The 27,450-nt window shown below is 37.5% G+C and overlaps 3 protein-coding genes and 2 pseudogenes across 4 annotated transcripts; 2 read left to right on the top strand and 3 right to left on the bottom strand.

Annotated features, from left to right (window-relative positions):
* Nucleotides 1-1,035: 1,035 nt before the first annotated feature.
* Nucleotides 1,036-2,068, bottom strand: LOC107632423 (transcription factor MYC2 pseudogene; annotated as a pseudogene).
* A 5,137-nt stretch (nucleotides 2,069-7,205) lies between these two features.
* Nucleotides 7,206-8,881, top strand: LOC148569637 (uncharacterized). The gene is made up of 2 exons (XM_088509353.1): nucleotides 7,206-8,140; nucleotides 8,462-8,881. The coding sequence occupies exons 1-2, from the start codon at nucleotides 7,850-7,852 to the stop codon at nucleotides 8,879-8,881; spliced, it is 711 nt and encodes a 236-aa protein (XP_088365479.1). The 5' UTR covers nucleotides 7,206-7,849.
* Nucleotides 8,882-11,815: 2,934 nt separating this feature from the next.
* On the top strand, nucleotides 11,816-18,259 carry LOC107629407 (protein transport protein SEC23 E). The gene is made up of 12 exons (XM_016332193.3): nucleotides 11,816-12,972; nucleotides 13,066-13,239; nucleotides 13,804-13,965; nucleotides 14,228-14,370; nucleotides 15,215-15,290; nucleotides 15,394-15,566; nucleotides 15,674-15,755; nucleotides 16,235-16,312; nucleotides 16,541-16,702; nucleotides 16,785-17,048; nucleotides 17,262-17,366; nucleotides 17,549-18,259. The coding sequence occupies exons 1-12, from the start codon at nucleotides 12,202-12,204 to the stop codon at nucleotides 17,693-17,695; spliced, it is 2,337 nt and encodes a 778-aa protein (XP_016187679.1). The 5' UTR covers nucleotides 11,816-12,201; the 3' UTR covers nucleotides 17,696-18,259.
* Nucleotides 18,260-18,514: 255 nt separating this feature from the next.
* On the bottom strand, nucleotides 18,515-19,377 carry LOC110270495 (uncharacterized; annotated as a pseudogene).
* A 248-nt stretch (nucleotides 19,378-19,625) lies between these two features.
* LOC107629408 (uncharacterized) lies at nucleotides 19,626-24,490 on the bottom strand. 2 transcript variants are annotated; one of them, XM_016332194.3, is made up of 5 exons: nucleotides 24,218-24,490; nucleotides 23,741-23,941; nucleotides 23,335-23,565; nucleotides 20,800-23,034; nucleotides 19,626-20,525 (listed from the first exon to the last, which is right to left on the bottom strand). In XM_016332194.3, the coding sequence occupies exons 1-5, from the start codon at nucleotides 24,255-24,257 to the stop codon at nucleotides 19,852-19,854; spliced, it is 3,381 nt and encodes a 1,126-aa protein (XP_016187680.1). In that variant the 5' UTR covers nucleotides 24,258-24,490; the 3' UTR covers nucleotides 19,626-19,851. The 2 variants fall into 2 exon arrangements, with proteins under 2 accessions (XP_016187680.1, XP_016187681.1); XM_016332195.3 differs by having other exon boundaries at nucleotides 19,626-20,465.
* Between the last annotated feature and the right edge of the window lie 2,960 nt (nucleotides 24,491-27,450).

Here is a 27,450-nt window from a genome sequence, read left to right as displayed (position 1 = left end):
CAACTCAAATTTCAAGCAACATGTTGAAGAAATTCATGGAAAGGGAGAATAAGAAGCCATCCAAATCTAAATATATCAACGTCAACCACCTTACCTGCATTAATGCCAAATTCTACTAGAATACCCTTTGGTCTACTTCTGTTGTCTAGCGTCATGAAAATTCTGGCAACATTTTGCAATGTTTCGATGATGGAATGACAGAATATCTTTCTCTACAAACTTTTAATTTGTTGTGTTGATAGTGGTATTGGTAGTTTTGGTCGTGGTGGTGGTGAAGTGTGGTTGTTGTTGGGTTTAAGGTGGTGAATGTGGAGGTTATGAAGGTTTAAAGTTTGAAAAAGAAAGGATGGTGAAGAATAGAGATCAATGATAATGGAGAGGATAAGGGTAATTTTAGCATTTTAAATAAGCTTTTATCAAAGTAAATACAAATTTAACGTTTGGGTATTTTTGTCAAACATAATTCATCATTTTATGAATACAAAGTTAGTTTCATTATTTCATAAATATTTTTGCAACACTTTTTTTTTATTGTTTAAGCAATCACTTGACTACAAAAAGTGGGAGAATACAGTTCCAAGATCAATAATAATGTAAACAAGAAAAAGATTATAGCATCTTTATCATCATAACTCTACAAGACGACATATCACTAACACCAAATCTAAATCCCCTTCGGCATTGCCATCTGGTGGTGTCGATTATGGTTTCACAAACAATCAAAGATACTTTATTTAACACCACAAGAATTGTGTAATTTTTTTTATAAGTTAGTTGTCTCCATTTGTTGATATGTACAAAATCTTTTTGTATTGTAAGTTGAAATTTAAGACTGCTCACTTGTTGCAAAAGATTTTTTAATTTGGGGTAAATATCCTTTCCGGCCCCTGAACATTTTAAAGTGGGACATATCGCACCTTTATCATTCAGAAACCTCAAGTGGGTCCTCAACCAACGACATAAGTGGACAAATCGACCCCTGTGACCGGTTGCTAACAGGTTGCCACGATGACGTGTCAGGTGAAGGCTGAGTTGTCAACTCCAGGTACCACGTGTAAGTAGAAGTTGTTGCAGGGACTCAAAACCCCCTCCCTGCAACTGAAACGGCGTCGTTGCATTGGGCGGCTCCTCCCTTCCGTTTTGCCGGCTTCTTCCCTCTCTTTCGCGGCCTCTTCTCCGGCTCAACGGCCTCCTTCACCACAGAAGCTTCCAAATCCGAATGATCCGAATCTCCGCCTTCGCCACCACCGGACTTCACATTGGAAGCCGGCAAGATCACGCCGGAAGTAAAAGACAGTATTCCATCCTCAATGCTGCTCCGCGAAGTAGGGGATCTTCTCTTCTTGTTCTCATCGGAGACAAACTGCGACTGAGACTGAACAGAGAACAAATTGTTTCCACTGTTATTACTGTTTACACCATAAGAACCCTTCTTATTCTCTCCGAAACTCAGAATCTCACCAGATTCCAGCTTCAACGAGCTCGAGAAATTCAATTCCTTCAGCACAAATCCCTGATTCTGTTGCAGATTCTTTGGAGCTTTGGTTACCACACTGGAGGAGCCAGGATTGGATACAACCGGCACCGTTTTGTTGTTGGCAACCATTTCGATCCCACCAGCCGAAGAAGAAGGGTCATTGAGCCACAACGAAGAAGGATCGTTCTCTCCTTGATCTGCAGAACTCAAGGGCCAGGATCCAGAAGCTGAAGGACCTGAAATTAAAGAGTTTAATTCTCTAAGGACCTTCTTACGGTGTTTCTGCTGCTCAAACGACGTCGTTTTTATGGCTTTGCCTTTATCTGCTTCGCCTTTGTAGTAACCCTCGCCCCAACCTAAGAGTGTGAGGCCGTTGGAGTAGTCGTAGGAGCACTGCCAGAAGATTGCATAGGTCCAGCTCTCTCTTGCGCCTTCGATTAGGGCTTGGAGTCAGTGCTGAAGGGTTTCCTGGTTGAACGGCGGCGGAGGAGGTGGTTGTTGTTGCTGTGGTGGTGGTGCTGCGGAGGTGGAGGTGGAGGCGGCGGATTGTGGCGGAGGGAGCCAGAGAGAGGAGAGGTCGGAGGAGCTCATGAAGGCTGATTTTTGTTTTTTCAGAGAGAGAGAGAGATTGGGTCAGGGAGTAGGTTGCATTTGAGTTAACCCAATGCAACGACGCCGTTTCAGTTGTAGGGAGGGGTTTTGAGTCCCTGCAACAACTTCTACTTACACGTGGCACCTGGAGTTGACAACTCAGCCTTCACCTGACACGTCATCCAGGCAACCTGTTAGCAACCGGTCACAGGGGTCGATTTGTCCACTTATGTCGTTGGTTGAGGACCCGCTTGAGGTTTCTGAATGATAAAGGTGCGATATGTCCCACATTAAAATGTTCAGGGGCCGGAAAGGGTATTTACCCTTTAATTTGTTTAACCTCTAGGAGAAATATCCATTATCATTAGACCAGTTCAACAAGTAAGGGTCACTAGTCATAATTTTGCAATGTTCAAATATGATTGATACCTCTTCCATAAAAAATTGAATCACTACTTTCACACCTTTCATCAACGCCTCCATTCTAGAGCCTACCTTCAAAATTTTACAAAGGAACACTATCACTTTATTCTCCTCATTTACTAGATACCTCCTACTATAATATATTGTTTGGGCACAATAAACTTCACACACAACCATCACCTACTTTGACTTGTTGACGCTGCAATCGGATACCTGATATGATATTATTAGCCCTCATTCTATACTTCATTGCATCTTTTTTATTTATTAACTTCCACTGATCTCAATGCATAACCACCATCTCCCAAGTATCCTTCTCATTAGTTTTCTTGTTTTAAAAAATTTTCAAATTTCTAACTCTTTATGTAATCCAGACTATAGCAAATCATAAATTCAGTCATTTTCTCCGCCCCTTTTACTCCCTCCTGAGCACACCACAACTTAAAACACTCACCAATCTTCCTTGGTCTAACCCACTTAACACCCCCACACACCAAAGCATTAGACCACATCCTAAATACAAAATTACATTGCAAGAATAGGTGGTTCTCATCTTCAATATCAATCCGACACAAAATATACGTTACCTCATTTTCTGGTATAACCTTTATTCTAGCAAGTCTCTTTAGTGTATTCAACTTGCCTACGATCACAAACTAACCCATAAGCTTTACTCTATGTGGGATGGTACCTCTCCAGATGTTGTCAAATGTGTGTCTTGTCTCTAGCGTGTTCAAAGCTTCTCCCACTATTGCATCTGAATAAAATTTGACCGAAAAACTCCCATCTTCATAATATCTCCGAACAATTCTATCATGAGTACCTGCATTTAAAATCATAGCATTTTGAATATTTATTGATAGAAATGATAGTTTTTTCTAAGGTTAAGACTCATATGAAAACAATTGTATGTCTAATGATTATCAACTATCAACTTTATATGAAAATAACTATACGTAAATTTTTGTCATTTTCTAAATTGGGAATTCAATACTACTCATTTCAAATTATAAATACTCACTATTTCTTTTTCTTTTTAAATCCTTATATTATTTAGTCCTATATTATTTTGGCATCAAAATTCATACAATAAATTGTAATAATAATAACAACGTAAATGGATGAGAGTTAAGTCTCAAAATGGTATTTAAGATTGATCGCTTTATCGAAAATGTCACCAAAATTTCAATTGCACCATAACATTTTGGAGATTAAAAAATTACACCACATTAGTCTCTCACTTTTTTTTTTATCGAATTATTCTTCACACTGTGAGTGTTATAATATCTCTTCCACGATAGATCAGACGAAACTACATAGTTTTAATTTTAACCTTGAATGCTTGATGGAATGATACTATTTAACCTTATATATATATATATATATATTTTCGAGAGTTACCTGAAATTGGGTTGCTTTTGGACTTGGACTTGAACGTAAGGTCCAAACTCCATTTAGGATAGCGCCCTACTTCTACTGGAGTCGAGGTGCCGCCGTTCGAGTTTCTTGGGAGTAGGTGGGGAGTGGTACCTGCATGGGACTCTGATACTTAAGTTAACAAGGATTTAAGCAGGTTAATAGTATATTGGATTCTGAATATACCTAAAGATAGGGGTGTTTAAATCCAAACCGATCCAAATTAAACCGCTCATCCAATCCAATCCAAACCGAAAACCGACTAAAATCGCACTAATTTGGATTTAATTGGATTCTATTTTTTGTAAACTACATGGATCAGATTTCAGATCTACTTCTCAAAACCAATCTAATACAATCCAAACTGCATAATGTGATATAATATTATTATTTTATTATTATATTTATAATTTTACTTATAATATGTACAATTTGTTATACTTTTTATATTATTCATGTATTATTATTTAATAAATATTTTATGTTCAAAATATTATTTATTTATTTATTTTAACTAATCTATAATTTTATTTTCATTGTTATGTTATTATTGGTTTTTCAAGATATTGTCGAAACTTGTTATGTCATTATTGGTATTTAAAATTTGATGTTGAAACTTGTTATGTATATTTAATTTTTTTAATTTACAAAATTACAAATCAAATCCAATCAAATCCAAACCGCTTGAAATTGGATTGGACATTTTTAAAAAATTCATCCAATCCAAACCGTACCACAAGAAAAATTAGTGTCGGATATGATGAGTTTTTGACTTAAAACCGATCCAAACTGTACTGCGAACACCCCTACCTCAAGATGTTAGTATATTTATAGTAGAAAAGATAACCATATTTTAGAGTAGTTCTACCTTTAATGGTAGATAACAATTCCCTTTTTATAAGAAAGTTGTTGAGATCTTCCTTCTAGATAAGTGAGAGATATCTTAGTAGTTAGTTACTTATTCACATAGTAGTTAGATTTCTTGAGTGGGCTTCTATTCATGTTGGGTATGACTATATCTTTGGGCCATGGTATGAAAAGTGCTCTTGTTGGAGTCCGAGCTTTTTCGAGGTCAGACTCGAGCATTTATAGATCGGACTGCTTTCTGGTGCGGAATTTACAACCACAAACTAACCGGCAAGTGCACCGGATCGTACCAAGTAGTACCTCAGGTGAATGAGGATCGATCCCACGAGGATTGATGGATCAAGCAATAATGATTGATTGATTGGCTTAGTCAGACAAACAGAAAATGGTGTTTTGAGTTCAAATGCAGTAAACAGTAAATTCAGAATATCAAAAAGCAAGCAGTAATGGAGTTGTGAACAATATATGGAGAAACAGTTAAGGCTTCAGAGTTATCTATTTTCTGGATTGACTTTTCTTACTAACTATTTTAATCATGCAAGATTTAATTCATGGCAAACTATATATGACTAAGCCCTAATTCCTTAGACCTTCTTAATATACTCTAACTTTCATCAACCGTCAATTCTTTGGTCACTTAATTCCAATTAGAGGATGAAGTTCAATTCTAGTTTATGTGCCACAGAAACTCTAATTACCCAAATAAAAGGATTATATGTCACATATCCCGTTAAGTCCAGATAATTAGAAGTTTAGGAGAAATTGCTTTCAAGCTGTTGTTCAAGTAAAGAGCTTTTCCAAGTTATACAGAAACTCAATTAGAACAAGAGTCATACTTCCGTTCCACCCAAATTCATAAGATAAAGAACGAAAATAATTCTTGAAATATAAATAAGTACATGAATTAAAATAGAAAAATAATAGTATCAATCCATACAATAGACAGAGCTCCTAACCTTAACAGTGGATGTTTAGTTGCTCATGTTCCGAGAGAAAAACTAAGATTCGTAAAACTGTAAATTGCGGAATCAGGTAAGAGAAGAGCAGAGCCCGAAGGGCTGATTCTTTTTCCTTTTATATCTAATCCTAATTAATGTAAAATATATTTTCTAAAAACTAAATAATATCTTTTCCTAATTATAAAAGAAATAAAGTTTAATCGGAATAAAATATAATCTTCGTGAAATTTTAATTGATGAATGGGGACAACTTTGCTTCGTAGGAGTGATGCCTAACTTGAGGGGGAGTGCACCTAACTTGAGCATGGCCGCATGGATTGGAGTTCACTTGAGTGATGCTGCGCCTTACTTGGAGAAATCATACGCCTTACTTGGAGTGAATGACATTATTAGTGTGTTGTTGTTGTGCATTGCGCCTAACGCAGCCTTGGCAGTTTCCAGGGAGTGTTGTTAGTGAAACTTGCGCCTAACTTGACAAGTTGGGTGCCTAACTTGGAGTGTGGCCTAATCCTTATGCATGCTTATTAATGTCTTACACCTAACTTGAGAATCTCAAGTTAGGCGCAGCCTTGGCAGCATGGTTGGAGAAAAAGTATGGACTATTATATATTATTAGAAAGCTCTGAAAGTTAGTTTTCCAACGCCACTAGAATCATGTCTATTGAATCTCTATAGCTCGAGTTATTCAGGTTTGAGTGCAGAGAGGTCAGGATTGACAGCATCATTCGCCTTCTTCTCTTTTTCTGTGGAAACTCCATCAAATTCATCCGAATGCTACCTGAAATAAATAGAATTACATACAACTCAAAGTAGCATCCATAGTGGCTAAAAGATACTTAATTCTTGATTAAACTCAACAAATTGAATGCAATTTCATTAGGAAAAGATAAGAAAGATGCTCACGCATCACTTTCTTGCGGATTAAAACATCAACTCGGGCAACCCGCCTTCTTTGGGGCTAGGTTGGGTACTTGATGTGTTTTAAATTTGAGACATTACGTCTTTTCGTAGTTCTGACACATTACCCTACGATTATCTTAGTAACCATGTGTCATAAATGAGGGGGTGTGAAATTACTTTTTTGTCCCAAGTACCTTATAAATACCCCCATTCCTTTCTCTTTCCTCTTTTTTGCTCGTTTCTGAAATGTTTGCACTCTTCATTTTCTCTAAAATTCCTTCATCACTTCTTTTATGCTTCAAGATTTTCCTTTTTGAATTCCTATTTGGGGACCATTTCTTTATTTGTTGGGAGTTCTTGGATCGTTCGTGCCTTGCTGTTCAAGTATTCTTTTTCTACTTCACATTTCATCAAGGTTGGCGTTCTAATCCTTTGAAGTTTGAACTTCTTTCTCTATTTTTTTATTCTAGGTGATGTGCTTTTGCTTCAATTTTATGCTTTGTTACTTTAATTTGATTATGGTGCATTGTTTGTTTGATGGTTCTGCGTCATGTTTGAGGCAGCAGAACATCAAAGAAACATGTAATAAGGAAGCAGTTCGTAGAGTTCATCGATACATAGCATGGTGGTTCTACCAAGCTAGAATTCCATTAAACCCAGTAAAGTTGAAGAGTTTTCACGATATATTGTGGGTTGTTGGAAGCTTTGGTCCTAATTTATCTGCTTCTAGTTATCATGCTCTAAGTATTCTGCTGCTTAATGAGGAGTTGAAATACACCAAAAAATTGTTGAAGGGTCATAAAAAACAACGAAAAAAGTATGGCTGTTTTATTATGTCAGATGCTTGGACAGATAAGAAGTAAAGGAGCATTATCAATTTTTTTGTCAACTCTCCAGTTGGAAAAATGTTTTTGAAGTCTATTGATGCTTCTGATTATGTGAAGACTGGTGAAAAATTATTTGAGCTTCTTGATGATGTTGTGGAGGAAATTGGTATGCAAAACGTTGTTCAAGTTGTAACCGACAATAGAAGCAATTATGTTCTTGTCGGTAAGTTGCTAATAGAGAAAATACCTAATTTGTTTTGGACTCCTTGTGCTGTCCACTATTTGGATTTGATGCTTGAGGACATTGGGAAGCTATTATTAATTCAAAAAACCATAAAAGGACCATTTATTTGGTTAGATTCACTTATAATCATTGTAGCACGTTATCTATGTTAAGACACTTCACAAATGGCAAAGAGTTGGTAAGGCATGCAGTCACTCGATTTGCCACTTCATTTTTATCTTTGGAAAGGCTTTATGAGGAGAAAGGAAATATGAGAAGAATGTTTACCTCGGATGAATGGGTAAAGAATAAGTTGTCAAAGGAAGCAAATGGGAGGGAGGCAACAAAGATTGATATTATGCCCTCCTTTTGGAATTATGTCAAGTACATCCTTAAGATTATAGGCCCTCTTGTTCGGGTGCTTAGACTTGTTGATGAGGAGAAGAAGCCACCAATGAAATATATTTAGGTTTAATTACTCTTTTGGTCCCTATAGTTTCGCAAAATTTTTAATTAGGTCCCTATACTTTTTTCCTTTTAATTGAGTCCTTACACCAAATTTTTTTTAATTGAATTCCTACACTTTTTTTCCTTTTATTTGAGTCCCTGTACCAATTTTTTTTAGTTGGATCCCTATATATACAATTAAGCCAATTACTACTAAGAGGGACCTAATTGAAAAAAAAAATTAGTGCAAGGACCCAATTAAAAGGAAAAAAAAGTATAGGGACCTAATTAAAAATTTTGCGAAACTATTGGGACCAATTGAGTAATTAAATCATATATTTATGAAGCAAATGAATGCATCATGAAAACATTTTTTAATAATGAGAACAAGTACAATGATGTTTTTAAAATCATTGACAACAGATGGAAGTGCCAACTGTATTGTCTGTTGCATGCAGCTGGTCATTTTCTAAATCCCGAGTTATTTTATGACAACCCTCGCATTGAGCTGGATTTAGAAGTTACAAAGGGGTGGTTTAAGTGCATTACTAAATTGGTGCCAAGTCAAGTTGTGCAACAGAAGATATTGGAGGAGCAAGTACTATACAAGGCCAGCTATGAACTTTTTGGATTAGATTTTGCAAAATCTCAAAGGAAAAAGATTTCACCTGAGAAGATTGTTATAAATTTTACAAAGCTTTATAAATTTAATTCTATTAAAATCTTAGATAAATTTATTTTAATTTTATAGCATTTTGGTGACGGACATATGGGCATGAAACTCTAAACATGCGAGACCTTGCTATCAAGATATTGAGCTTGACTTGTAGTGCTTTAAGATGTGAGTACAATTGGAGTATATTTGAGCATATTCAAACTAAAAAAAGAAATAGGCTTGATCATAAAAGGATGGAGAGTTTGGTCCTCGTAAAGTATAACTAACAACTCATTTAGAGGTAGAACCTTAAAGATGAAGTTGACCCTATTACACTCAATGACATTAATGAGTGTAATGAGTGACTAGTTGGAGAATTTGAGATTGCCACCTTTCAGGATGATGATAATGTGGATGATGGTACTGATTTGGTTCATCAAGATGACAACACTTTGAGTTAGAACCTTGTATTTGAAGCAATAGGGAGACATGAGCCTACGATAAATACTAGGAGAAGACAACAAAATAGAAAAAGAAAAGAACCTGTAACTGTAAGAGGTGGTGCAAAGAGTAGACCAAGTGGGTTTAAGGCTTCAAAAAAAGAAAAAAGAAAAAAGAAAGACAATAATTGTGGAAGAGGAAGAAGAACTAGAATTTGAAGATGAAGAGGATTTCGAAAATGAAGAACAAGAAAAGGAGATTCAATTTAATGATACTGAATCAGAGGATGATGAGGGAGCAGAGGTACACGATAATAATCGTGCTAATTTGGATAAAGTTGATGAGAGCTAGAATTTAGATGGTTTATAGTTTTTATGTTTTATGTCTTTTGTTTTATGGCTTTTTTATGACTTTTGAGTTATGATTTGAACTTGATGTTATGTTTATTTGCTAAATTTGCTACATTAACTGAATGCTTTATGACTAGAAAGCTGCTTATATAGATAGATTTTATAGTTTATTATATTTGTAATTTTTTTTTGCATATTTTTTTTTGTACATATATATGTATTTTTTAGGTAATATGTCATTTCCACCATTTTTCGCAATGCCATTCACTATAATTTTATGGTGGATTTTCGGCTCACCCCTATAGCTGCCATCCGTAATAAAAAAACTATGTACCCAACATCATAAAATCGAAGGAACCAAAAGAGTTACAAGTTCCTTAACTTGTCCACTCAAATATTGGGGTGAAAGCCACTTATAATCTATGCTAGAGTACCCTTAAACCATCAAAATCACAAAATCTCTCAATACTAAAATCCAAATTCACGAAAATGTAAAAAAGGAAGAATTAGGCACAAAATTCGAATTTTCTTACCAAATCAATCAAATAGAAGTGAAGAGAATCATGAGACAAACGCGTGGCCACAAATGACTTGTCAATCGGAGTTCCAGATTAAAAGTTATGGAAGATTGAAGATTGAAGAGAAAAGGGGGTCAGGGTTCATGGCTTCCTTCCCTCAAGGCAGCGTGTTTCAAGTGATTTGGCGGAAGAGAAGGCTGAGTTTATGGCCTCATGTATTGGACCTTGGGTTCAGTTTGGATCTGGTCCAATCGGTTCGCCTCGTTGGCTTGGCTCTATGATAAAATCTTTAAAATTAGTGTTAAATTTATATTTTAAATATTTTTATCCTTCTAACTTATCAAATTTAATTTCCTAATTTTCTTAAATCATAATTAATTTATTGATTAATTATTATTAACTTACGGGATTTTACAAAATACATCATACTTTTAAAATTGTTGAGGTGATGTCTCAAGTCGGTCGTTCCGTCATAGAGGTCCATGTCAGGGCTTTTGAAGTTCCTAGAAACCTTAGCCTGTATGATTTCTTAAATGAACGGATCTTATCCTTCAAAAGGGATTTCTTCTTAATCCGCACGATTATCCGACTTCAAAGGTCGGCCTCTAGTTTTGAGAGCTTTTTTTTCTAGCTCTCTTCATCGTCGTATCTCCTTTCGCAAATCTCTTTCCGCTTCTTTTTGTCACTCGGTTTCTTGTTCAAGTTGTTCTAATATGCCATAGTGTTGTGTACGAGTCCCATGATCTCAGTTGGATGCCGGAGCTCTTCATTCTTTGGTGGATGTATCTGTGAATGGATTTCACTCGTTCTATCATGTCGTGGAGATATCATGAGTGCTCGGTCATCATTACGAAGTTATGGTTCTAATTCAGATCTCGTGTGACCATCTTCGAACTGATTGTCCGCCATGATTGGGTGTAAACTTCTAAGTCTCTGACAACGGCGCCAATGTTCCAAGGGTTACGTGAATATGGATTGCTTTTGGGCTTGAATGTGAGATCCGTATTCCTTTTAGGGTAGCGTCCAACTTCTACTTGTGTCGAGGTGCTGCCGTCCGAGTTCCTTGTGAGGAGGTGGGGGTGGTACCTGAAAGAGACTCCGATACTTAAGTTAGCAAGGGTTTAAGCAGGTTAATAGTAGATTGCGTTCTAAATATACCTAAAAATGTTAATATATTTGTAGTAGAAAAGATAACTACCTTCTAGAGTAGTTGTACCTTTAATGGTGGATAACTGTTCCCTTTTTTAGATAAGTTGTTGAGATCTCTCTTCTAAATAAGTGGGAGATATCTTTAAGAGTTAGTTACTTATTCACATAAGTAGAACTGAACCTGGCGCCTGACCTCTATGAGATTTCTATTTATGTTGGGTTTGGCTATATTTTTAGACCAGAATATAAATATATAATATATATATTTAAAATAAAATATTTTGTGGCACTAATATAGTATAGTTTTTTAATTTTAATAATATTAACAATGCAATCGAGTAGAATTTTTTTTGTTGTCCAAAGTATTTTCAGTTTGACAGAATAATGATTAATTCATCGTGGATCTGAATTTTATTTAAAGAACTGTCGCTAACCAATAAATTACAATATACACAAAATAAATTCAAACTTTTGATATTTATTTAAACAAAAAAATAAATTTATCACTTAACCAATCTAATTTAATTATCTACTTTGGAATTTAACTCTTCATCATCCTCTGATTAAAGAAAGTTGACAAGTGATAAAGATTTAGGACATGTTAAGAAGAAAAAATCCATTTGAGGGGGAAAAAACCCCACGAAATTAGTCAAACGGTCAAACGTTAAAACATAAATAACCCGAGGAAAATAAATAAGAGGTGGGTTGGGGGAAGAAAGGTCGTAGAGTAGTGGCCCCTTACTTGGCTGGAACTAGCGTGGTGACGGTGGTGCTGTGGCAGCTCAAAAAAAAAAAAAAAAACCCACCAAACCCAGACCAAACCAAACCAAATCAAATCAAGAACCACGTTTATTCCATTCATATCATTCTCTATCCGTCTACGGTGACCCCTTTCTCTCTCACCTCTCTCTCAAGTCTCAAGGGGTCATCACCCCCTCTCTCTCTCTTTCAGAATACCATGTCGGAGATGGCGAACACAGATCCCGAGGGGGTCGACGGAGTCCGCATGACGTGGAACCTATGGCCACGCACGAAGGTGGACGCCAGCAAGTGCGTGATCCCACTCGCCGCCACAATCTCCCCAATCCGGCCACACCCTGACATCCCCACCCTCCCTTACGCCCCACTCCGATGCAAAACCTGCTCCTCCGCCCTCAACCCCTTCTCCCGCGTCGACTTCACCGCCAAGATCTGGATCTGCCCCTTCTGCTTCCAGCGCAACCATTTCCCCCCTCACTACTCCCAAATCTCAGAGACTAACCTTCCCGGCGAGCTCTACCCTCAATACACCACCATCCAGTACACCCTCCCTAACCACCCCTCTGCCAACCCTAATTTCGATCCTAACCTTCAACCTCATTCTCCTCCTTCCCCCGTCTTCCTCTTCGTTCTCGACACCTGCATGATCGAAGAGGAGATCGAATTCGTCAAATCCGCCCTTCGTCGGGCGATCGGTCTTCTCCCCGACAATGCTCTTGTTGGCCTTATTTCTTATGGGACTCAGGTTCAGGTCCACGAATTGGGCTTCGCTGAGATGTCTAAGGTTTATGTCTTTAGAGGGAGCAAGGAGATTTCCAAAGATCAGATTATGGAGCAGCTGGGACTTGGCGGTGCCGCCAGGAGAACCGCCGGAGGGTACCAGAAGGGTATTTCTGCTGGTGGGTTCGCTGCTTCGGGTGTGACTCGGTTCTTGCTGCCTGCTTCTGATTGCGAATACACACTCAATTCCGTGAGTTTGAGGGTGCTTTTGTTCACTGGCGATGCGGCATTGACTTTTGAATGAATGTTTCTGACCAAGTGTGCTTTTGTAACTGTTTTGCAGCTGTTGGATGAGTTGCAGACCGATCAGTGGCCTGTTCCGCCAGGAAGCCGTGCTGCTAGGTGCACCGGAGTGGCTTTGAGCGTTGCGGCAGGGTTGCTTGCTGCTTGTAATCCTGGGACTGGTGCTAGAATCATAGCTTTGGTTGGGGGGCCTTGCACGGAAGGGCCGGGCACGGTAATTTGGTCTATGATCCTTGATGAGTAATTTGGTTGATTGCTAGAATATTTCTGAGTAGTGATCACTTTTATTTGGATAAAAGGTGAAGGATGAGTTGGTGTTGGAAAGATTTTTCATCATATCCTCTTATTATACGCATATGCATACCTAGCCATAGGAGAATGAAAAGTGGTCAGTTGTTTATGTTGACATTGCATTTGAAACTAGATTTTTGGGAAAGAAGCTTAAATATTTACGATCAGTTGCTATAGTGAACAGCAATATAAAGGATAAGAAACTGTCTGGTATTCTATTAGTTATTTGATAGAGACTGGCAAGTAATATAACTCATACTACATTGACATTCTGCAAGTTGTCTGTGCAATTCAGATTTTTAAGAGATACTCTTTATTTTAACTTTTAATTGAGAGTTGAAGTGCAGAAGGCCATGTAGTAAGCTTGGAGTAAACAATGCTAGGCTTGTTCTTGCCTTATATTCAATATAGATATCTCATGAACCCATTTGCTCTTCTACAAATTTATTTTTATGTTGGAGATATTGATCTTCAGATTTCTTTGCAGATTGTGTCAAAAGATCTATCTGATCCAGTGCGTTCTCATAAAGATCTTGACAAAGATGCTGCACCGTACTTCAAGAAAGCAGTCAAATATTATGAGGGTCTTGCAAAGCAGCTGGTTAGCCAGGGACATGTTTTAGATCTTTTTGCATCAGCACTTGATCAGGTTTGTCAGAAGACATTTTTTTTTTCCATACAATTCTTTTACTGGTCCTTATATTTTCTTCATCGTTGATTGCTGGAACTTCAATTTCCTTTCCTTTTTTTTTTTGGAATAAAATGTATTAATTTCCTTATTGTCATCTGATCAAACTCTTCTACAACAAGATTTGTGGTTATATACTGTCAGAATCTGTCAAATAGTATTGGATATAATTGTGAGAGCTTGTCGTCTTTCTTGTGCTGATTCACGTGTTTTAAATATATAGGTTGGAGTTGCAGAAATGAAAGTTGTAGTTGAAAGAACTGGTGGCCTTGTTGTCTTGTCTGAAAGCTTTGGCCACTCTGTCTTCAAGGACTCTTTTAAGCGCATTTTTGAGGAAGGGGAGCAATCTCTTGGTCTTTGTTTCAAGTGGGTATCCGCCATTTCTATTTTGGATAAAATCCTCTATTTCAATTTTCCTTTCCTGGTACTTGATAGTATTATTGAATTCCATTGCCCTGTGATATTATTTGTCCCCTGTTTTTTGCATTCTCATGAATTTCATATTGCTTACTGCTCCCTCTACCCTGCCTCACAAGTCATCACTCAATTTAACCTCACGACTTGATCAAGAAATTTTGTTGGGAAATGCTGGAGTGTTAGGTTTTAGCTCTCACTTATTTAGCATAAATCTCTAAGTTATTAAAAATTATTTATTTATTATTCGATAAATTTTTTCAAGTACTCCTATTTATTCCCTTTTAACTTTTTAATAAGCTTGTAGCATTGTAAAATAATGAGTACTATGGATATGGAGTGATCAATGTATTTCCTTTACATGTCTCAGAGGAAGAACTTGTGAAAGAGGAACATCGAGAGGTGGAAAAATTAGAAGAATAGGCTTATTATATAATTGATGACTAGAAGAGGACTAACTATTTTTTAAATACTCTATCTATAAATTTTAGTGTTGTCTAGTTATCCATGTAAGGATATGGTGCATATTTGGAAATGTTTTAATTTAGATAAATGTGTTCTAGTGCAAAAATTACAAATGTTTTGGTATTTTTCTGTTTGAATATCAATTGCCTGAGATATATGCTTATTATTTTAAGATTTCTTGAAGTTTTTGTATCCCGAAGTATCAGCAATGACTTGATCTTTTAGTTGCTTTTTTGGGCTATAGATGTGTTCATTTGTTCTATCTATGATATCTTCCTTGTATCCTATATGAATTCAAACAAGCTAACTGTCAACTTAAATTATGTACCAGTGGAACACTTGAGATAAATTGCTCCAAGGAAATCAAAATCCAGGGAATAATTGGACCTTGCACATCATTGGAAAAGGTTCGATTTGTATCTTTTATGTTTCAAACCTCAGTTTACATTGCTTGTTAACGCTCAAATTGGAGTTTATGTGAGGTTTGATGGTTACAACCACATACTGCAGAAAGGGCCTTCTGTTGCTGATACTGTGATAGGAGAGGGGAATACAACAGCTTGGAAAATGTGCGGCCTTGACAAGAGTACTTGCTTGACTGTGCTGTTTGATCTTTCATCAGGTGATCGTTCAAATAATCCAGGTGGTGCCTACCCACAGTTGTACCTGCAGTTCCTTACAAGGTTGTGCTGGAGAATTTCTATCAATTGGACCTCATATTATACTGTGTTATGTTGCCGTCACCATTGTTGCTGGGAATTGAATATTACTAGTGGTGTTCTTATTGCAGTTACCAAAGTCCAGATGGTCAATTGGTCCTTCGTGTCACAACAGTAACTAGAAGATGGGTAGATGTAGCTGTTGGCTCTGAGGTAAAATTTAATACTTGTGACTGAATTTTGTTATCTTATGATGATGCCAGCGTAGCCCCCACATTATTTGGAGTCAAACTGTCTAAGACTATTTTTTTCTCTGCAATGAAGATTAGTGACAATTTCTGATGATGAAGTAAGGAGTGTAGAGAATATGCACATGAAATGTCATCTTTTTACCCTTTTGTTTAATCATGAATGAATTCATTGAATAATATCACAGAATAGATAATACAAGTGTAAAATTTTTAAAAAAAATTATAATGTGTAGAGTAGCCAAGTTGTAAACTATCTAAACCCTGTGATTCGGTATCTCCTTGTTTGAGCCCAATACAAACAATATAAGCTCACAATTGATAATTGTTATAATTTGTTCATAGAAGGTTGGCCTTTTCTTCATTTTTTCATTGGTGAGCTGCTGTATTTATCAACATTTAAGAAGAATGAACCTGCTAATATTCAGAAAATTTTATCTTCAGGAATTGGTTCAAGGATTTGACCAAGAAACTGCCGCAGTGGTAATGGCTAGAATTGCTTCTCTGAAAATGGAGACAGAGGTATATGATAAATCGACAAGTTGTGTTATTATGTATTATTCTCTATTTCTCTTCCATTTCATAAAATAAATTTTTCCACCATTGGATTTGTTTGCGCAAGTTGCTGTAAATTTAATCTTTGTGATAACATCATGCAAGTGACCATTTTGTTGTCACCTATGGAAAATTGTTTTATATTAGCTTCCAAACCTATCTAACCAAGTTGAGTATCAATTTCTCATTGATCAGGATGCGTTTGATGCCACACGGTGGTTGGACAGACTGCTCATTCGTCTCTGTTCTAAATTTGGTGACTACCGCAAGGATGATCCATCTTCTTTCACATTAAACCCATCATTTTCTTTGTTCCCACAGTTTATGTTCAATTTGCGAAGGTCACAGTTTGTACAGGTACCTTGTCTCAATATGTTCAGTGTATTTCTTCGCAAACTTCTTATCTTTGATGTATTTGAGTGGTGAAATTTATTTGCAGGTTTTTAATAACAGTCCAGATGAAACTGCGTACTTCCGCATGTTGTTAAACAGGGAAAATATTACCAATGCTGCTGTCATGATTCAGCCATCTCTGATATCATATTCATTTAATTCGTTGCCTACACCGGCATTGTTAGACGTAGCTTCTATTGCTGCAGACCGGATTCTGTTGCTTGATTCATATTTTAGTGTGGTTGTTTTTCATGGAATGACAATAGCTCAATGGCGCAACTTGGGATACCAGGACCGGCCAGAACACCAGGTTTGTGATTAACTACTAAGATATGCCCAGTTAAACAAATTATCTCCATGTTCAAATGCTGCTCACAATCAATCTTTAATTAATTTGATTGTTCGATACAAATATTAATCTTCTGATTGAGAGCATCAATATCTTTTTGGCAGCCCAATGTTTCATTTTAACGTTGGTCATTGTCCTTGTTTGCTAATAGCTTATAGCTTTAAATATGCACAGGCTTTTGCGCAACTATTACAAGCTCCACAAGACGATGCCCAAATTATAATTAGAGATCGTTTCCCTGTTCCTAGATTGGTAGTGTGTGATCAACATGGTTCCCAGGTAAAATAGTTGAGCCAAAATCTTTTTCTGAAATTGACTTGTACTGGAGTATTCCTGATGTGTGAAATACATCTTCTTCCACAATGTTTTAGTGGGATATTCATTCATTGATCCATCCTGTTTGGTAAATTTGGATATCTATTGATGGGGAACCTTACCTTGGTTTCATCCATGCTAAACAGGCTAGATTCTTATTAGCAAAGCTGAATCCTTCAGCAACGTATAATAATGCAAATGAGATGGCTGCTGGTTCAGACGTAATCTTCACAGACGATGTGAGCCTTCAAGTTTTCTTTGAGCATTTGCAGAGGCTGGCTGTCCAATCCTGATAATAGTGACTGACAGATTGTGGGTTTTGAACTTGGGTTTGGAAATTTCACCAATGATGTGTTCTCCATTTTGCTGTTCCATTCGGTTATTTTCCTTTCTTTTCTTTTAGTAAAGGAAAGCAGGCCATAGTCCGTACCAATTGAAGAATAAGGGAAGTTATCAAACGTGATTCTTTAGGGCTCTGGTCTGATTTTGTTCATGGACAAAATAAGGTTCCAGCTCTGGAAAGTATGTTGAGTTTGGGTGTTGCGGAAAGAAAGGATAATGAGAATGTAAGTTAAAGAGGTAGCTACTTTTGCAACAGCAGCAAAAGCAATTGAGGGAGATAGTTTTATCACATTTATTTTCCTATTTGTTTTGGCCCAGATATGGATTTTGGGTTCCTTTTTTGGATTAATTTATATAGCTCTTTTATGTTGTCCTTAGGTTGCAAGGTAATGGAAGTCATTTTGTCAAGTTGGAGTTTGGTTTGGTACCCTATTTACAATCTTGTATTGTATATGATGTTAGCCTTATAGGACCCAACATATCTTGGTGAAATGAAAAATACTTTTTGGTGGTCAGTGTCTACTGCTTTTCGTCCCATTTTTTAGCCTCGTCATTCCTTTTGGGGTATGCATACCCACTCAGTATTGGGGTAATTGGCTTAGTATGATTCTATAAGCTCGATATTAATTGGTTATAAAGCTTTAAGCTCTTTTGTAATGTTCCTAAGCCATCTTTTCAAAATACTTCATAATTTGATATTTAAAAAAAATTGAATTTTATAACTATGACGGCTATTCAAAGTTTAAATTATAAAATATATGCATTGATAAATACTAAAATCTCAGCGTCACCGTTTACCAGAAGAAAATTGTTACCAGTGCAGTATATAGTTACCATTTTGAGACTAGATTCAAATAACCAAAAGCTGATCAGATTAAAAAGCAGAACTCAAATTTATGATTACACTTGTAGATAATGACCCTTGTAAGCTACCAACAATGTCTCAACATTTCCTCTGAACCGTAGTATATACCTGTCAAATAACTCCTTAGACATCCTCAGTATATAAGCAATATCAATAGCTTCATTGATATCAAGAGCTGCAAAACTCTTGCGAGGAACCAACCGATCCTGGATGCTGTACATAAGAACAGTAGGGCAATGAACCATGACTGCCTTTGGAATTATTAAGGTATGCAGCAAGAACTGAATGGCAGCCTTCAATTTCTTCTCTGATGGCAGTCTTCAATTCCTTCTGAACATTTGCAGGGTCTCATCTTTCGAAAAACCCGCAACGCTGAATGAACTCAAGCTTTCTGCTAAAAGTCTTGTGGCTCAAGCAACTAACTGTATGCAGTGCATGAACAAACATTCTTGAATTCTTATGAAAACCGATGCTCACAGCCCTTGGGACATGGTTTCTAAGAGAAGCCTCAGGTGCAGCGGAAAGCCTTGGTTGTCTGTTGAGCAGCATCAAAAGCTGTGATCTTACCTGTGAAACATGTTTGGAAATGTAGATGGACTGGGATTTCGAGAATTTGAAGCTTGAATTGACGTAACCAAGTACGAAAGTTCTTTGCTTTGAGCATTGGGATGGCTGAGAAGCGGAATTTGTGGAGAATAGGGAGAGAAAGGATCTAGGGTATGAAGACAATCGACTGAAAACTGCATAATGAAATTTCAGGGTTTGCATCTGAATTAGGAAGGAGAATGTTCCAATTTTGCATAATTGACATTTGACAGTGACACTTTTAAGGATCACACTCACATGTATTTTTATGGACCAAATAGCGAGCTTATTGTCGACAGTATTTATTTATGTACTTCAAATCGTCTAACAGTTTTTGGATGGAAGTTCAAAACACAACAATAATAAAAGGTTGAGTCCTTACATATTGGACTAAAATCCTCTCTACTTGTAAAGCTCACAAGATCACAACGTTTTCTTAATTTTCAATATATAACAAGGCACCAAAGCCATGATAATGATACATTAAAATAACATAAACAGTAATGACAACTGAACATGCTTCAAATATACAACCAAACTTCTAGGAGGCTATCCAGTTCAATAGAATGAGACGCATGATCAAAATATGTATCTCAACTCTAGAAGCAGACAAGACCCCAAATAGCATGAGAATAACTATAACTATAACCATAACCATCATATGGCAGTTTTTTGCCTTCTCTGAAGATCCACTGATGAGCAACATACTAATTGTATCCAATATGGTCTGCTCTTGGCTTTCCTCTTTTCCCTCTTCATTTCTGCAGGATATCTTGCCGGTGAGTTCCATTCTTTTGCAGCGTCGTTTATCAGAGCTTGAGCTGAAGGCGATTCAGGACCTAGAATGGAGTTAACAGTTGTCAATCCAGAACCATTGTTTTGTGGAAGTTTACCATTCTTTCTGCTTGCCAAGTTTTCTTCCAATTTTGGAGAACTTGGGCTGTGGCTGTGAACAGCCTCACCTAAGAGGCTCTTCAGAGGGGTGTGCTCCTTAGGGGTGCTCCAGTTTGTCACCTTTGCTATTATCTCTTCATTCTTGTTTCTCCCTTGAGACTCATTCATGGCCTGAGTTTGAGAGGTAAACCAACCAGCCTGCAAAGTGGAACTCGAATTCTTCCCCTTTTGGTCTTCAGATGCAGGTGCTTTATGGCTAGCAGCATCCCTAGGTTCTACCAATGTCATGAAAGATGGTGCTTCAAACATTTCTGATTTTCCAGATGGCTGTTTCTCAGACATAGCTTTTGAATTGATCAAGTTGGATTTCCCCACTTCTGTTGATGGTGAAGTTTCAGTATCAATAATAGCATGTGCATCAGATTGCATTGAGAGAACTGTTGAGCGGATAATGAGTAAATCAATCACATTATCACTCCAAAATATCAATAAACTGTATCATAGCCAAAATGTTGTACACTAAGGTAAAACTCATCATCAAATCACATAAGGATGAAGGAAAATGACTTCCATGGATCACAACACAGGTATAACAATGGGTCATTATTATTGATGCAAAAGAGACAAGATCTACACAATGTTTTTCTAGATAAAAATAATGTTTCTATGTGACTAAATTGTTTTCCTTTACGAAAATAAAGGTGTATATACCTGAAACAGATCCCCAATTGGCTTCCAAACTGTCACACCGGCTACTGGAGTAAACCGAAGCATCGATTCCAGATGAAATATGTTTAACCATGTCATTACCACTTTGATCTTGAACAGGCGTCGCAGAAACACCAGAAATTTCCTTGCCAGGCTGACCACCTTGATCATGTTTAACAGCAGAATCATTCTGAGCAGATGGCTCAGAATTTATACAAGGCAGTGATGAATGCTTCCCAACATCTTCTGTGGCCTTCAGTAATAGTCCTTCATCCTGTGCTTGATGTGATTCAGAAGAAGTACCAACAGATCTATTACATTCCTCATGTTCTCTGACATCTTCCCGGGTTTCTGATTTAGGATCTATATCTTTGCACTCTATGACCATTGACTTTCCTGTGGGCTCATCAATTACATAATCTGAAATAACCGGTCTTTTCTCCTGATTGCTAGCAGGTTCCCCACATAGATCACGAGTAGTTTTATCAATTTCACCAGCATGCTCATTCTTGGATAAGTTACTTGATTGGTTGGCTTCCAATAACATGTCAGTCTGGTGGAGATCATCTTCCAAGTTAGCTCCTTCATCCATTCCATTTACAGCTACACCAATTATTTCAGTTTCTTTTATCTCATGATGACTTGTGTTGTCTATGCTGATTACACTAGTTTCACTGGTCTCAGCACCGAAGGATTTGTTACCCAGACTTTCATTTAATGAGGGCACTGAGATACTTTCTAAGCTTATCTGCTGCGAATTTTCAACATCAACGGGTCCTTGCTCTACAGAAAAGTGAACCATATGGCTCTCATTCCTCTCATTCAAAGACAAATCAATTTCTTCTGACATTTGAGAACCTTCAACGGTAAGTTTGTCTGGAGAAACTTCAGTGTGCTCCTCAATGGGCATTTCTTCAGCCACAGGCTCACTTTTGACCAGTTCCTTGTTCATGATATCCAAGCTATCAATAACATGCACATCTGGAGAGGCATAGTTTTTCCCAGTCAATTGGCTTGGGTTAAAAGTAAAACTATTTTCCTCAGTAACTTCATTGTTTTGGTCAGACAAATCTAGGCCTGAAAGATCTCGAGATAGCACCCTTTCAAGATCTTCATACTCACCTTGTGATGGTGATACTTCAGTTCTATCATCACTTGTAGGAAGGATATTAGAATTAGTATTTTCTTCTTCCTTTTCAAGCAAAGTCTGAGCATCACTAGAATTAGAAAACTGAACACGAGCAGACTCTACCTGTACATCACTTATTGAAGCATTTGTTATTACAACAGAATTTGAACCAAGTGGGGAATCATCTTGGCCAAGCACAGAAGGGAACTCGGCACTGTCTTTTTCCTTCAGATTAACAGCTCCACCAGCCACTTGAGGATCCAATTTAACTGCATCTCTAACTGATATTGCAGAGTTGTCTTCATTTGCACCAACACCAGTATCAGAAGGGACTGTAATTTCAACTCCTTCAACATCTGTTTTGATCTCATCCTTTCCCTTCAAACTAGTCCCCAATTCAGATGTAAAAACGCAATCTCTCACATTTTCATCAGCATATATCTTATTTTTAGGCAATACATCTGGCATCACTTCAGCTTTGTGGGGATCTGATACAGGTGACGAGCCAACATTCATTGCATCCTTAACTGCCATTTTAGACTCCCCTTCACATGTTTCAACTTCATCCTGATCAGACCTAATCTTGTCCTTCCCTTTCGAATTAGTATCCAATGCAGCAGATGTCAGACTGAAATCTGTCACATTTTCTCCAGCTTGGATATCATTTTCAGGCAATACATCTGGCATGGCTTCAGCTTTTTCAGGACGTGATTCAGATGACAAACCAAAGGTAGTAGAATCACTAACTATGAGGTTAACCTCATCCTTTCCTTCCGAAATAGTATCCAATACAGCAGATCTCATATTGCAATCTGTCACATTTTCACCGGCATTGACTGTATTTTCAGGCAACAAATCCGGCACGGCTTCAGGTTTGCTGGGATGTGATTCAATTGACAAGCCAAAGATATCTTTACTATGGACAACAGCTGATTCTTCAGCTCCTAAATCTGCAATGGGATCAGATAATGGTGTCGCAGTGGATCCTGACAATTGATCTTGCAATTCTGGTAAGTTTTCCTCTTCAACCCTTTCACCTTGCAAAATTTTAGTGTGCTGATTTTGACAGCCATCCTTTGACTCAAAAGTTAACTGACTCTCAACCGCATCTGTGAAATGAATTATCACACACTATTGAGCCACAGAATGAAAATAAGACAAAATTGTAGGGCTGAAAGTCTGAAACCTTTTTATAAAAGTTCTAATGACTAGTACTAAGTTGAACAAATCCAATTCAATGTGCATGGATGAAGTGAATAAAATTCATTCAACTAATCTCACAATCTATATAATCATTCACACCCTAAAGAATAAGTTTCCTCTAATTTTCAAATTTTCAGGCACAAGTATTTTACTGAGCCGTAAAACTAAGAGAACATGTGATTTAAACCTATCATCTTAGTTCTTACCATTGAAATCACTGTCCTTGGAAGACCCTGAAAATTTTGGATCATCTTTGCCATCCCGTTCCACACTGGTACTTGAGTCCAAACTACCTTCCTGCAAAGATTCCTTAACTCCTTGACTATCTGAAAAGTCTGCAACTGCATCTGAAAACACCTCATCTTCTGATCTATTTATTTTGTCTCCAATTCCACTATCATCCTTCTCCTTGTTGCCTATATTCAAGACCTCTGGACCTGACATAACCAAATAAACAGAATATCAGCACAAACATAAAACAACCTAGCCATTTTAGAACATAGCACTAATATCAAAGACCATTTATACATAAAAAACCAAATATTCTCACCAAGTCAACACACTACATTAGACACTGCATATTTACACTCTGGAAAAAGAAGAAAAAATCACCTGGGGATTTTTTATCATCATCAGAACCATGTCCATCATCTGAGCCGTTTGAGCGAGATTGTTCCTCGGAGGAACACAGCTTGTAACCTTCAATGGTTCCACAGATCTTCTTGTGAGCACGCCTGTGCTTGGCACTTGGATGTGGATTCGGGAAAGGCCATCCACATTTGTGACAGAGATGAACTCCATGACTCTCATGCCCTACAAACACCAAGGAAAAAGAACAGCTTAAAAACATCCCAACATAACAGTTTAGCAAATTTAATCTTTCAAATGACCCCAGATATAATTTCCATAACCCAACAACCCAAAATCTCAAAAAGACTGGCACTTTTCATAAGGGGGAAAAAGGAAAGAATAAAAAATATATATATATTTTAGAAGAAAAAAGGTAAAAGGTTGAAGAGCAGAGTGAGCAGTCAAGGAGAAAATGCAAAAGAAGTAAAACTTAAGGAGACAAGAACTAAAAGCAAGCACCTGGAGTGTGAGTTTTTCTTTGATCTTCAGTATCCATCATTGCCAACACAAGAAACAACAAATGAAACAGAACAAGAAGAAAGGGAAGGTTCAGCTACAGCAAGAACAAGAAGTAGAAAAACCAAAATCTAGAGAGAGAGAGAGAGAGAGAGGTTTTGGTGGAGCTAGTTAGAGTTTGATAAGGGACCAGAGTGAAAGAGAAGTAAGAAGTAAGAAGGTGGTGGTAGTAGAAGAAGTAGAAGCAGTAGTAGCAGTGGTGTAGTGGAGTGGTACACTATACTGGTTTTGAAGGGCCCGCACATGTGAACAACGTAAGACACTGTTCATCCAAAACGCTTCGCTTCCTATGCTTGTACTCCGCACGTGACAACATGAGGAGCACGTGTCTGGAGCCCGTGACAACTTAGCACCGATGTGGGAGAGGGATAATCAAAGAGTCACAGCGCAGTGACTTTATTTGACGGTCGGTGAAAAAATCGTTAATGCTAACCAACGTTGAATCTGTCGCCTTCGCCTACGGTCTAATAATTTGTCCCCTGTTTATGCTGCAACCATTAAGATCACTGCCTTTGTTTGTTACTACTCTTTTATTTTATTTATTTCGTCATAAATAATAACTATAGTATAGTTGTACCCATCAATTGCAACAACGTGAAATACAATACTCACCTGCCACTAACTAATCACCGCATTGGTTACGTTATTACTATTTTCGTTGACTCTGTCATTTCATAGTAATTCAAGTACATAAATTCAGTAATTAATTCTCATGAGTGATTTATGGTTAGGGTGGGAGCGTAACATTTTTTGTATTTATTGTTATTATTAGTAGGGACTTGTGGCTTCATCATCTCTCAAGCATGTGATTCTTGTCGTGGAACATTAATCAATAATGTTCAATGTTGGGCTTCGGTGTATCGTACATTTCTGTTGTTGACCAAAACTCGTCTTGTTACGAAATATAATGTTCACTAGTACTGTAGAAATATCCGCATCACGATGTGCAGCTCACAAATCATTATCATACTAATAATTCACTATCAAGTTTTCATCACTTCTAACAATAACGACAACACCAGTAAATAACAAAATCATATAACAACACAACACAAAATGTATTTTAAAACCATCGAGTATTGTATTTATTATAGTTAAGGTGATATTCCGGTTCACCAAAAGTTGTGTATACTTAAAGTGATTCCAACCTTGGAATGGGGGGTGGTGACGGTCACAGCAATAATTTGGTGGTGAATTTATATAAAAGTGGTGCCATAGGTGACAGGACCCCACCACCAATTGTTTTGTGTTATTGTTGCTCGGAATCTTGTGGCTAGAACCATCTTTGCTTCACTGGCTCATCAGAGAAATTTTATTCATTTTATCTAAGTTTGTTAGTGTTGGAGCGTGCCTTAGAAGATAATAAACTAGTATTATATCGTAAACCAACAAATATAGGTATTTTAATAACATGAAAAGGCCGAATTATTTAGAGACATATGTCTTATTATAACGTGTTCATTCCGGATTAGAATCATGGATTATAATCATTTGTTGAAATGATAATCTTTTTGGTTGATAATAATGTTAATGAATTTTCTATTTTCTAGAGACTGACCCTGTGAGAGGTGCGTACTGTCACGAATATAGGTTGTTTGTTTTGTTGGTTGATAAAGACACAAATTAAAGTCATTTATACGTCCAATCTATAAATCTAAAAAAAGACATAAAGCGAAGGTTCATATCATAAATCGCTTGCTATATCTTGGATTTAATAAATTATAATAGTACTAGCGCCTAATTAGGTGGTTAAGAAATGTATTTGTATATTTCAGATGTTAAAATTGGATTAAATTTTACTAAAGGGATAATTTTTATGCTCCTTTATGTTGCGTTGATTTTATTTTATTTGGTCATTATATGTTCATTGGTTTTTTTTTTCTAAAATAAAATAAAAAAATAATTATTTTCCAAAACCCCATTTTTCAATTTTAATTTTTTTAAATACGATTTTTTTTTATTTAGAACAAGTTCGCCGCACCCCTGGCGAACTCTATAATTTTGATAGAGTTCATTTAATCCCGGCGAACTTCACTTCAAATTTATACAGTCCGGCGAGAGTGCGGCAAACTCACTCTAATCTAAAAAAAAACGCTGTTCAAACCCTGGCCCAATGATAAGGCCCAAGTATAAATAAAAGGCCCAATCCGAAGGGTTGAGCCTCGCCTAGCACCGACTTTCCTCCTGCGAAGTCGGTTCTTATCACGACTTACCCTAAAGAAGTCGGGGACGAGGGTTAGCTGGCAGATAATCACTCGTTTAAATGAGTAATTGCCCCTAGAATCTCTTTAACCACTTCCAGGAGCCATATCTTAACCTCCCTAAGATAAAGGGACGGTTATCACCCTAAAAAAGTGGCACTACTTCAACGGTGGTTATTGGTTCACCACTATAAATACACTGACATCTCTCAGGTATCTCTAAGTCCTAATACTCTCTAGACCTGCTCACACCCTTGCTGACTTAGGCATCGGAGTGTCTTTGCAGGTACCACCCCCCACTCGCTCATACTCACAAGTCGGACGGAGGCCCCCAAGGCGCAGACCCGCTCGAAGGCTTCCTTCCTCAAACGATTGGGCCAACCTAGCGAGTCCAGCCCACCATCTCCGGTTACCCATCGTAACATTGGCGCTGTTGCCGGGGACCCGAGAGATCAACCAGTGATGGCGGACAGATCCCCTGAGGAGGGTCATGTGGAGTCAGATTCCGAACAAGAGAATCTGGACACTGGAGACAATGACGCAAACCTAACCCTCCACCAAGGAACTAACGATCAGCATAGAGAGGGTACTTCCGGAGTCAAAAATCCGAAGGCAAATTCCTCAGAAGGGCGCGAATCGGAAAAGGATGGACCACCCCATGCAACTGAACTTATGGGATTAGTCCATGTCCACCAAAGCCGCCTGGAACAACTGGAATAGGAACGGGAGCGACAAAGGGAAATAGAAAAGAATCTAAAAGAGGAGATGGAGTGACGAAAAGAGTTAGAAAGAAAACTCTTGAAGTTGGAATCCTCCCTCAAAAGTCGGAACTCCCGCGACAATCGAGAAGAGTCGCCCCCAGGAGAGGAGGACCCCTTCAGCGAGGACATAATGAGGGCAAAAGTTCCGAGGAACTTCAAAAGCCCCGATATGGACCTCTACGACGGAACCACGGATCCGAAGCATCACTTAAGA

This window comes from Arachis ipaensis, chromosome B3 (assembly GCF_059453495.1).
Source record: "Arachis ipaensis isolate K30076 ecotype BB chromosome B3, ASM5945349v1, whole genome shotgun sequence".
NCBI classification, from domain to species: Eukaryota; Viridiplantae; Streptophyta; class Magnoliopsida; order Fabales; family Fabaceae; genus Arachis; species Arachis ipaensis.
This window is presented reverse-complemented; position numbering and strand designations above follow the sequence as displayed.

Coding starts and splice junctions, on each gene's coding strand:
- LOC148569637 (XM_088509353.1), top strand. CDS start 7,850: ATGTTAAGACACTTCACAAATGGCAAAGAGTTGGTAAGGCATGCAGTC. Junction 8,141..8,461: donor AGGAGAAGAAGCCACCAATG/AAATATATTTAG, acceptor TGAGTAATTAAA/TCATATATTTATGAAGCAAA.
- LOC107629407 (XM_016332193.3), top strand. CDS start 12,202: ATGTCGGAGATGGCGAACACAGATCCCGAGGGGGTCGACGGAGTCCGC. Junction 14,371..15,214: donor TCTCTTGGTCTTTGTTTCAA/GTGGGTATCCGC, acceptor ATTATGTACCAG/TGGAACACTTGAGATAAATT. Junction 16,313..16,540: donor CTCTGAAAATGGAGACAGAG/GTATATGATAAA, acceptor CTCATTGATCAG/GATGCGTTTGATGCCACACG.
- LOC107629408 (XM_016332194.3), bottom strand. CDS start 24,257: ATGATGGATACTGAAGATCAAAGAAAAACTCACACTCCAG. Junction 23,566..23,740: donor TGATGATAAAAAATCCCCAG/GTGATTTTTTCT, acceptor TGGTTATGTCAG/GTCCAGAGGTCTTGAATATA. Junction 23,035..23,334: donor CAAGGACAGTGATTTCAATG/GTAAGAACTAAG, acceptor TTCATTTCACAG/ATGCGGTTGAGAGTCAGTTA.